Genomic DNA, 12500 nt, shown 5'->3' on the forward strand with positions numbered 1-12500 from the left:
TAATCCCCGCCAGTTAAAACCTAACGAGTGGTATCACTGCTTTATGTGTTATTGCATACTATCTTACCCGGCCCTCGCCTGAAGCTTATCAAGCCTCACATGAGTGCTGCAATATTTTTTGAGATTAAAGGTCAGAGACAAAAACCGTTGAGTTGGTGGGTCTCTTCGACTTAGGTCAAATCCCTGGATACAATTCGCTGAAGACTTTGTAGTTCAAACTGAAGAATGCGAAATTTCTTAAAAGCTTCACCACAGGGGTCATCAGAATTGCATTATGCTTTGACTTCCACCATCATCACTCCTTATCCCACATCATCATCATCATTGCCTTCTTTGTCGTCAACATCATCGTCTTTGACGTCATCGCTGCCGTCATCGTCGTCGTCATCATCGTCATCATCATCATCATCATCATCAACATCATCATCATAACCATGATTTTGTACCTATACAAACGCGACAGCAGTTTTTTATTTGGCTTGTTTATCCTAAAAATCCTTAGTTTTGTGAAAGTTCAGTTACAGCTAATCCGTATTTCTGGTCGTGTTTTTTGCAGTGCTAGTTTCGTAATCAGGGGGTCTTGTTCTAGTTTGAGCTTCATAAATTTTAATCTCACGTGCTTTTAGTCAGTTTTTAGAATAATCGTTCTTGACTTGTATATGAAAATTCTGACCATAGGAAAGAACTCTCTTTACTTCCCAATCTCCCCCCACCCACCCCCCCCCCCCCTACCCCCCTCCAGGACTGAGTTCTTAATTATTCATGGCATGGCATGGTCCAGGATTGAGTTCTTAATTTTGTATTAGAATGTGAGAATTTTAGGAGAATTTGTCTTCCGCCGAAGACTGTGAGTTTGCTACGACGAAATCTGCGGAGTAATATCTCGATGCCCAGAATTAATTTTACGCCGTCTACCTGAGAGTTGTATTCTTCGGCTGTTTCTTCATCAATGCTTGCAGAGGTTTCTGACCACCAGATGGGAATAAATTTGTTCACGAAGCTCACATTGGAATGGCCATGGTATTCTTTAAATAAAGATTTGGAGGTAATTACTCCATTCAGCTGAATGCGAACTTTGAGTTGCATGGCTGTTCCCGATACTGGCTCAATATTCAACTGCAAAAGATAAAAACAAACTCACTATATTTAAATGGCCTTTCGCACAAAAATCAGATGGCTCTTCTAAGTGATAGGCTCCGTTTCCCCTACCGATAAACAACAGAAACAGATGAATGGGTTAGAGCTAAACTGAAAAAGATGAGTTACCGGGCATAATGGGAACAAACAAGTTACGTGACAAACACAGTTTACCCAAAACAAAATAGGGAATCCATGTATGCCATGAAGGCGTTCACATGTTTTTCCATGAAATCTTGGTTTTTGTTTCTACGTTATTTACTTGTGTCCCATAGAATTTTTAAAACTTATATTAATCTACTATATCGGAAAGGCTATGCACTTTTCATTTGTAAAATTTCAGACTTAAACTAGTTTCAGTTTCTTCTTCCTAAAAATGTACGTGAAGGGCCTAAGTCTTAATTTTACATTTCCCAGCTGTGATCTAGTGGATAGATGCCGTCCTTACAAGAAGAATAACCAATTTTCATACCAGTCCCAAGGATGTTTTATCTTAATTTCTCTTTCTAACAACACGTCTTGGGACTTGAGCAAACGTATATGTCATGTTTATTCTCAATATGATATGGTCAAAACCAAAGGATGTTGTATTATTATTGTGATTCCAGTCTCGAAAAGATTTTGGAGGACGAGGAGTCCGGGAATTGAACCCACGGGACTCGTAGGTGAAACGGCTCCCCACCAATACGTTAGCACTGTTCAATAAAGATTAAGACTGTTGGTTCTTTGCGCCTGGAGTTAGTCTTCCACGCCGTCGTTTGTAGGGTAATTGCCCATCCCCATTTACGCCCGTTTACTCTAAGGCAACATTCCCTTCCCACAGTGTGACCTGCGAGACGACCTGACCATTCACGCTCCGGTCATTATCTAGCTAATGATGGCCAATGCGTCCGTTACACCCACCATGTTGTTTACTCCTGAATTTTTCCCGCTAATGTTGTTCTGTCTGTGACGTCAACTTTTTGCCTCCGCAGAGGCCAAAGAGGCCCAGAGGCCAAAACCCGAGGAAGCAACCTAAACGCCCCGGTGTAAAAAAGAAGTAGTAATTTAATCCGTAAATTAGTAGATATTGTATAGAGGAATTGAAAGCAATCTCGATTTGCTCAACAGGGCACGCAAGGTGGTATCGGTAGCGTTCATCGATTTCGCGGGGTCTTCTGGGTAACTTGAGTCACGAGGCAGAAAGTCACAAGGAGCATGGATATCGAAGGTTCAGCATAGCGATTGAAGGTGAGTAATTTTCGAATATTTGCAGCGATTTCTTTTACTTTGAAAATCAAAGATTACAGTATCTGATAGAATATCATAATGCCTGGGTCAGAAATCGATTTTTCAGGCACAACTCATAAACAGGGGCGACGATTTGTCAGACACAAATGAAAGCAGAAACATGTACCACAGACTCGGCCACAAACTGCTAGACACAATATCAGAGAGTAAAATCGTAGACTCAGTATCAACATTTTCAAACCGGCAATCCTCGATCATTTTTAAAACAGTTTATTCACAGATAATAATAGTCAGCTATCCGAATATAATAAGCAAGTTTTGATCCTATTTTATGTTATTTCAAGGTAGTGTGGAAAGAACCACAAAAAATGACGACGAATTTAAAGACAACGAAGGATGACGACAAAATGTTGCATTCTAGTCATTTAATGCTCCTGTTCCTGTTTTACTATTATATTTGACGGCACTTTCCAAAATTATGTTAATTGCTTTTCAATAGATAGCGTATCAAATAAACGTTGATTGAAATTAAAAATAAATGCTGTTTGTTGTTGTCCATCCTTTCCTTGCATCCTTCACTTTCACTGATTTACCTACCTACTAATTACGTGTAGAATAACATGAAAACATCGCAATGTGCAGCACATACCGGTATTAATTGGAAAACACCTCAACTGCCATCTGTATTAACTTAGGCGGGGGCAGCCGGATGTAGTGAAAACTATTTCTAGTTTAATTTAGTAGGTAAAACTTGATCGCCTAAACTTTGGGAAAGGAATTTTGCTGTGAGGTAAGCAAGCGTTTATGGTTATTATGGTTAGGTGGTCAAATACGACGCCCCTTCAAATGAAAAACTGAACAGATTTAAACCTTGAAAACGCCTGTCTCAACGATTTCTTTGATTTAAAGCTTTGAGAGACGCTAAAAATTCCCAAAACAGTTTATAAAGAGTAAAAATGTGTTTCCCGGCGTCTGTCTCTTTTGCAGCATTTTCAGTGAAGCGGGTACACCTACTCGTGCTGAGCAGTAGAACAAAATATTGAAATCTAGATTGAGGACTGAGACAACGTTAACATGGGGACTACCACAAGGTCGACGGGACAAAAACATCACATGGTTAAAGGGCACGCAACACGCGCAAAACAAAACTGTCAATATTAATCAGGATAATGTGGATTGATTGCGTCGGTTCTCTACGGTTTTCCCTCTTATCTAGGAAACACTATTCATTCTATACGAAGACGCTAATAAATATGTAACAAAATACTTACATAGGATCCATACTTTCTTGGACGAGGTTTTTGCAGTTTCAATTCGTTGTACAAACTCGGGTCGCCATGAAGGAACCCAGGAAGACTTATGTACAAAGGACCTCCTAACAATCGTGTGACGTCGAATATCCCTCGTTTGAATACTGTGACATTATTAACATTAACAACATCGGATCGTAACACGTATCTGTGCATGGGAATGCTGTGCACTTCAACAACTCTTTTGTAAGTTACTGGAACAGCAAAACGAAACTGAGGCAAAAAGATCGGATAGCTTTCAGCCAGTCCACGGTAGTCAGTAGTGCATGGCTTTAAATCTTTTTGTCCAGGGAACTGACTGTAGTATCCATGAACTTTCAGTTGTTCTTCGGTTGCGTTAGGATAGAGAGATTGATTAACCTTGTTTTCACCACCTATGGCTAAGGGAAGAAAGCTGCAGTGAAAGACTATTTTAGTAAATTCTTATTGACCGAACAGGGTGGCTGTACTGGCCGTACTGGCCGCTGTCGTCTACGACAACGCCACAAAACAAGAATATCATTGGTTAAAAGAGAACAAATAAAGGTGCTGCACGTGCGGCACGCATTTTTTGCGGTACTCTGCACAACGACGACGTGAAATCACAAAATGTGAGGTTTTAGCGACAACGTGAGCGTAGAAATGCAAATCTTTCATTCTCTATTTTTACTCTGAAACCGCTCATACCAATTTATTTTCATGATACTTCACCCACATTGACCCAGCACAGTCACAATCGAGTCTATTTTTAGAATAGCCATTCCGTGATAGTCAGTTGTCACGTCCCGAAAAAAAAAAACATGGCAGAAGAAGTCACCTGTGACATGGCTTTCTTCTAATTGGTTAAAATTGCATGGCGGCCTTTTGTTTGTTTGGCGCGCAAAGTGTATCTAAAAATAAAACCATTTGTGATCGTGCTGGGGCAAGAATGTTGAAATACGTGGAAAACGGATTTAACTTCATTCTACATTCTCGATGGCTGAGGAAATGTTAAATGGATGTTCAACAAAGCATATTAAACGTTTTGATGGCCCGGGCAAAGGCTAAACTGATTCGTTTTTCAACTCTTTTCAACCGTGTCGAAATATGTTCAATGAAGGTTGGATCGATGTTAATAATAATGATTTTAGTAGCGTTAAACGAGCTTTGATTAATCCGTTGGACATTTCTCTCGCAATCAAGAATGTTGAATGATCAGAAGTTAAAGCTGTTTGCCACCCTGTTTCAACATCCGGGAACTCGCGTGCGCACTAATCGGTCTTTCAAAGAAGTATCCATAGTAACGACCATGGTCCCTGAAGTACAAATGTAGCAGATCTGAAAAATCTATCAATCAGTGGACGTGTTTGATGAAACGCCAGATGATTTTCTAGAAGAATGGGAAGCGATAATCGAGGATACATCCCCAAGAAGAAAGCAATGGATTCAAAAAAGAAGAGAAAATCAAACTTAAATACAAAGCTACCGAAAGTAAAAGGCTCATCGATGATTTTGGAAAGCAAATCCTTTTGTGACATATTTTTGACAAGGGCTATAACAATCGTAAAGAAGACAGATCCCCTTTCAGAAGTTGTAGAAGTGCTCGCACATGCGCGCGAAAACCATGGATCATGAGACTAAATCTCCGGCCTGTGATGAAGGGATGTCTTCAAACTGTTTTCCAGCCCAGCGTCCCGTTCTACAGAATTTCGTCATCATTTTACAACGTTACACAAAATGAAACGCATGCTAAACCAAATTGGGAAGCCGTTTAATCGGGTCTTAAATTTACGATCGCCTTGATCGTAAGAAACAATTGAATACTCGAAGTGTACTAGCCTGATTCTCAGACGGTCCAGGTCGCTCGTGTCACGCACTCTACTCCCTTCCCCGTCTGATATACTTGATAGGAAAGATTGTTCCTGACGTCATATAGATTGTGTAATTTCCACCAATAACAGGGAATGTTACTCTTTCATAAACCTGAGGAATGTGCCTCTGTGAAAACAACATGTCGGAAGCTGCCGGAAATATTGATGTAGATGCTGACTGTGCTTTATTTTGGAGAAAGCTTGCCGCGTATTCGGGATCTCTAAGCTTTTCCCTTAAAAGAAAAGCGCGATAAAAGCTTTTACCTCCAGGAAGGATGTCCTGGTAAACTTGCCAACGGGGTTTGGCAAGTCGCTCATATTCCACATTGCTTCAGTGGTTCACGCTAAACTTTCCAAATTCAACAATACTTTTGCTGCAAAGCCAGTAATTATTATTTCTCCATTAGTGAGCTTAATAGAAGACCAGAAAAATTCCCTACGGGCGTTAGGAATTAAAACTGGCTCCGTTGGCGAGGACAATCTTGCGATCGAGCATGAAAATAACATAACAGTGAAAGAACTATTCTCTTCTGGCTCGGTAAATGTGAGTATTTCCCAGAAGTCTTACTTGTAAATATTCACAAAGACTAACGTTGCCTCCAGACTAACAAAATGTTGAACTTTTGGTTTTCGAACAGATCAAGAACAAAAAGATTACCTGTACTTGTTGCAATGAGTACACGTGACATTCACGTCAAGAACACATTTTATATACCATTGTTATTCTGTATTTCTATTAAGCTTCTCATTATTGTGTAGTTTTAAGTGTGTTAGTTTTAAGGTCCACATCAGCCTATGGCTGCCATTCTGCATTGAAATTTTAATAAAGTATGTATCCTCTATTCTGTTTCACCTCTAAAGGCTATGAAGCACATACACGTACATGTATTATTTAATTAGATGTGATCAAGATTCCAAAATCCTGTAACAATTAAAAAAAAGCCTGAGACACACGAACATACCAGTGGCTAATACAGTAAGCTTCGTCTACTCGTATACATCGATTCCTATCAAATTCAGTTTTCTTGTGAACTTCGGAGGACCGCATATTCCTCCTCCTTCCATTTTCCAGTTGGTATTCCGGCGATGTAAAAGTAACGCTACACTCGCAAGATCGTCCTTGCCAACGGAGCCAGACGGAGCCAGTTTTGATTCCTAACGCTTGTAGATAATTTTTCTGGTCTCCTATTAAGCTCACTAATGGCAAAATAACAATAACTACTGGCTTCGCAACAAAAGTATTATTGAATTTGGACAGTTCAGCGTGAACTGGAGCAATCTGGAATATAAGCAACTTGCCAAACCCCGTTGGCAAGTTTACCAAGACATCTTTCCTGGAGGTAAAAGCTTTTATCGCGTTTTTTTTTTTAGGGAAAAGCTTAAAGACCCCGAATACGCCACAAGCCTTCTCCAAAGCACAGTCAACATCTACATCAATATCTCCGGCAGCTTCCAACATGTTGTTTTCACAGAGGCACATTCCTCAGGTTTATGAAAGTGTAACATTCCCTGTTATTGATGGAAACTAGACAATCTATATGACGTTAGGAACAAGCTTTCCTACCAAGTATATCAGACGGGGAAGGGAGTAGAGTGCGTGACACGAGCGACCTGGACCGTCTGAGAATCAGGCTAGAAGTGTACCTGCATAAGCAAATCGGTCTCCTTCTGAAGATTCACACGTGTAGAAGGTTGAATTGGTTCCATTCGCCTTGGCCTGTATTTCGCTGTCATGAGAGGTCAATATACCCGGCACGGGTATTCCCGATGAAAATCGTGGAGGGATCGGTAAGTTAGTCATAACATAACCAAGGGATATATCGCTCTGCTTTCGAGTGGCAGTGAGTCCATAGTTTTGGTCATCCAAATATCTCATGACAAATTTGGGAAGTGGGTCCGTAACAAATTGCGCAATCATCAGTACAGATGTATGGAGACTGGTATTGAAGCAGGAGGTCGAATCTGGACACAAAAGGCTGTCAATGAAAGGCTTGACAGTATACTGCAGCTGCCGAGTTTTGATGTATATATTAAGATTGATTACAAGACCACATTCTATAGATATGTTGGGTGTATTTCTATCCGTACATTTTGTGAGAAGGCTTGGATTTGAAAACGGTCCAAACTTCGAAGCATTCATCAAGGCCCCGTAAAGACCTCGCATTTGTGTCACAGAGAAATTACCATGCGGTAATGACGGATAGTTTGCTCTCACCCAAGAACCAAAGGCAGGGTTGGACGAGCCGTATACGAGTTCCAGTTCACTGCGCGCTTGTCCCATTTTCATATATGTGGAATTCTCGCTTCCTGTTTGGTTACCAGTCAATTGCTTAAACAGGATCTTCAATGCAAGCGGTATCAGTGCAGTGCTGAAATCCTTCGCTGATCCAAATTCTTTCATCAGCCCTAGGTAGGCTGGGTTTAAGACAGTGACCTGAAGAGAATGGGAAACCGACTATTGTTACAAAAAGTAGAAAAAAGTAAGAATACAACTTAATACGTGCATGTCTAGACAAACAAAGAGTTGTAAGCATGCAATACAAATAACTGTACATCCAGCGCCTCACTCAGCAAAGTTTAACATTTCACAGTGTAATAACCGTTACCAATAAGTCACAATAGCGATATTTCTTGTTTACAAACATTGACGTCACATTTCTTTTGATATTCAAATTTACCAATCACGGAACAAGAGAAGTCATTGTTTCAACAGCCAATTAGGTTCTGGTTGGAATATTAATAACAATGGGTGACGTCACGAGAAACCTCGCTATAGAGCGAGTTTCAAGCTAGTGTCGTAAACTAAAACCAAAGTAATTACTTTAGCCAACCAAAAAGGACGGAGGAAATCCAGAAAACCAATCAAAACTCGAAGTAATTACACGTAGCCGACAAAAAGCGCGGGAAAATGTACACGACCGAGCCACGATTGGTTTTGGTTTCATATCTGATTGGTTGAAAAAGTGGCGCGAGAACTTTAAACCAATCACTGAATGAAGTAATGCAAAACCAAAGCAATTCTATAATTTCTTTCGACACTGGTTATGGGCATCCGTTTCATTAGATGAAGCGAACATTTCTCGACTCAAGTTCTGACGGTTTGCGGACATTTACTTTGTCTTTTTTTTTATAATAACGGCAGGGTCGTAGCTAGAATTTTTCCAAAGGAAGGGAGGTCACAATCTTCCCTCTCTCACACACAGGATACTTACCGATTTGTCGTGTCGATAACTACGCTGTTTTTAGTGAAAGGGACAATTTTTCGGATGAGCAGTGAGCGCGCGGAGGGAGGGGGGAGGGGAGCGGGAGGGGGGAACAAGCCTACAAAATAGCTGCGTTGATGAAGTAATTTCCAGGTGACATAAATTATGGTAACTATTATGTTGTTGACTATCACAAGGAGGGAGGGGGAGTCACGGGCACCCCAGGACCCCTCTGGCTACGCCCCTGGAACGTCCAGGCTGAGGTTATCCAAAATTTAAAGAACACGCTAATAACAAACCCAAGCTGAGAGTCAGTTTAGAAGAGCGTCGTCTTTATTTTGCTCTTTTGTTTTCCATTGTTTTGGTTTTTGTGAGCAGTAGGTAACAGAAATTTAAAACTGTAGTCTAACAGGACAATTAACTCAAATACTTAAGGACGTTTTTTTTGACATTAACAATGTGGTTATCCTCTTGCATGATAGACTGAAGAACAATAGGCCATATTTCCGAGTTGCTGTTTGCCTCTGGTTCAAAATGAGTCTTGGTGCTCAACCATTCAAATGATAATACGTTTATTTTTTTTCCTAAAAATACACCTCTCATTTCCGTTCAAGTGGTTGCGTACAAGGATTCGCTTTGAAACTGAGGCAAATAGCAACTCGGAAATGGGCTAATTGTATTCAATTTGTAGTCAAACTTAGTATACCACACAACTTTATCAACATGTTAATAACATTTTCAAGCTCAAGTCGCACAAAAATAAGAACTTTCAAGCTCAGCCCCTAATTCTTACGTTCGTATAAAAAAAGAGTTTGTGCTTTTTCTCATGAAATCCATGAAACAGTGAGATTTCGAAATAAACGATAACGGTCAATTCAGAGCAACTGAGGAATTGACGATAAAAGCAACAGCTTTTCAAGTGGGAAAAAGCCTTTCGAGAAAAAGGGAGAGGTTCGCTGCAATACCCGGCATAGCTCATTCAAGAGCAAATCAAAGCAACCCAAAGCCGATCCGGTTCGCAGTTTGGTATAGGATATTCTGGGACCTGTTGTTGACATACTGGTGAAATGGTATATGAAATGAATCATATATGAACTGCGGATATGAAATCAAGTGAAGCTATGATCTTCGCAGTTATGAACGTAATTTATACAATTGCGTAGAGAAGCCTGAAAAATTCAGGACTTCAACGGAGTTTGAACCCGTGACCTCACGATTCCGGTGCGACGCTCTCACCAACTGAGCTATGAAGCCACTGACGTTGGGAGCTGGTCGTTTGTGGGTTCTGCCAACGTCAGTGGCTTCATAGCTCAGTTGGTTAGAGCGTCGCACCGGAATCGCGAGGTCAAGGGTTCAAACCCCGTTGAAGTCCTAAATTTTTCAGGCTTCTCTACGCAATTGTATAAATTGCGTTCATAACGAAGAAGATCATACTAGCTTCACTTGTTGACAAACTGAGTAACAAACCTGGTCATGCTTAGAGCATTTCGGACATTCCTTTTTTGTCAGTGTCTTGTTGAATGTGATTTGATCAAACGACGTACTGGTCACCTTTCCATTTTCGAATTTGACTCCCACTTGTTTTGCTTTTGTGGTGTAAACATATGGGCCTGTTTCTTTCAACTGAAATTATTTCAAAGGATTACTAGTCAGATGCGCAAAAGAGGAGACATATCAGAAGCAGGCAGCCCAAACTTATATCAACTAAGTCGAATTTATTTACGCCCTAAGACAAAGAAGAGTAAGTAAGGCCCGATGAGAACGCATGTTTTATGAGTCAAATGAGTCAATGAGTCAATGAGTCAATGAGTCAATGAGTCAATGAGTCAATGAGTCAATGAGTCAATGAGTCAATGAGTCAATGAGTCATGAGTCATGAGTCAATGGACTCACAGTCAATATAGCAATAATTTGTTGATTAAGCCTAAGCCCTCGTTTCAGTGATTAGGCCTAAGCACTCTCTGAAATTTTAGCTTTCTTTTTGTGGTTTAATTAACTGCCCTTACTCGTTGACTCATTGACTCATGACTCATTGACTCATTGACTCATAAATACTTGATACTCGGCCCGATTCAGACGCCGCACTTTTCATGAGCCGAACATAATACATTCAATTAATTATAATAAGTACATGAAAAGTTCTGCGTCTGAATCACTTAAGAACGGCTAGTTTAATTTGGAACTGCTCAGCCGTTGTTTTGGCCGGGAATTTCGGCTTTAGCACGGCTGCGGACCGGCTTTGATTTAGCCGTCGAACTTTTCATATGCCGAACCGTTTTAAGTCACAAACCATGTTAATTGTGCCTTCTACATACAAATCGCTGACAAAATATATTGTTTTTTTGGAAATGGATTAGGAACGGCTGTGGATCGGCCAATCATTATAAGTACGACGTCTGAATCAACAGGCGTACTTTTCGTAATTTATGACGGCTCATGAAAAGTATGGCGTCTGAGTCGGGCCTAAGATATGCAAATATTGATGATATGTGCACAGTTGACCAAAGTTGCCGAAGCTTTCGTTTTCCTTACTGTTCAACTGATGCAGAGAAGTCCAAGGTATTAATGTTTAACAATTATCCGCCGAAGGCGAGTTGAATATCAATGAATAAAGAACGAGACAAAATCGAGGTTTTTATTCACCAATATATTCACCGAGCCTGAGGTGAATAATCATTTTATTATAATTACATAGGTGATTACACAACTAATTTCTTCGTCTGTTACCTCGACAAAACGGCTTGCGGCCATTTTGAAAAAAAAAACTGCTTAGAGTATTTTCCCGTGTAATAATCACCTCAAGTGCAGCCAATCAGCGCAGACAATTTTCAATAATCACCTATGTAATTACACCAGAAGCTCATGACCTTAAAGCTTCTAACTCTGGTGGAGAGCTAGCTTTTTCGAGTTTAAAAACTTGCTTATTTGTGTGTAACTTTCCCGCGCGTGTAGCTTCGCTTCGATCTTATTTCTGTCCATATATGGGCATAAAATCCCCAGCATTGTTCCAAGAAAAAGAGTTTCAAGTTACCCGCTTCAAGGTCACGTGCTTCTGATTATACTAATAAATAATAACGGATATAAATTTTGTACATTAATAAAACTGACATGTAAACACTACTTATAATTAATTAAGAAATAAAAATAGGAAGCTAGAGGAAGCGTGGAATGAGCTAGCCATCCGTCTATTGTTGATTTTACCAAAGAAACGTGGAGTTGTTTCTTTCGAAGTGAAAAGTTGTTAAGAACTTCAAATCTTTTGGAATAGTGTACAAATCTTGAGCCGCCTTATATATTCAATCAGTGATAAAGCTTCATGAACTCTTTCAGCCGAATAAATTTTTCTCTCTGGCCAAATTAATAAGTCCTTATTTCGGCATTATTCATATCAAGAGGTTAAGGAGAATTGTCGTATTAAAAGGAAAATTCTCGCACGTTGTTATGGAATAATCTTTTCTCCACTTTGCGCAACAAACCTTCTTAAAATACACGATTTAAGCCGCTGTTACACGTTGAAACTTTTAGCTGAAAATCGTGTGCAAAGGCGCTGCGAACCAAGTTTCAGGAGGCACTGCACCGTGTAACAAGACAAGTTTCACAAATAGTAGAACCACTTTCTAATTCTGCAACGGTCGCAGCAATCGCAGAGGTGATAACTGCCAGGAGTTTCACTGCGTAACACCACTTCGTGAAATTGGTCTACGCTACGCTGCGTAAGCCAATCATCAGAAACCGGCTAAGGCCATGTAAACAACATTTCGAGACCAGTTTCAACGTTCCCGAACGAGTTT

The 12500-nt window shown here is 40.2% G+C and overlaps 1 protein-coding gene across 5 annotated transcripts in view; it reads right to left on the reverse strand.

Annotated features, from left to right (window-relative positions):
* Positions 1-12500, reverse strand: part of LOC137979436 (lysosome membrane protein 2-A-like) — a 59605-nt gene that overhangs the window by 1021 nt on the left and 46084 nt on the right. For all 5 annotated transcript variants that reach the window (XM_068826695.1, XM_068826692.1, XM_068826693.1 and 2 more), the window contains 4 exons: positions 10177-10332; positions 7151-7940; positions 3639-4057; positions 916-1116 (listed from right to left, as the gene is read on the reverse strand). In XM_068826695.1, coding sequence (XP_068682796.1) covers positions 916-1116; positions 3639-4057; positions 7151-7940; positions 10177-10332 — 1566 coding nt within the window. The remainder of the gene's footprint in view (positions 1-915; positions 1117-3638; positions 4058-7150; positions 7941-10176; positions 10333-12500) is intronic.

This window comes from Montipora foliosa, chromosome 12 (genome assembly GCF_036669935.1).
Source record: "Montipora foliosa isolate CH-2021 chromosome 12, ASM3666993v2, whole genome shotgun sequence".
Lineage (NCBI taxonomy): Eukaryota > Metazoa > Cnidaria > Anthozoa > Scleractinia > Acroporidae > Montipora > Montipora foliosa.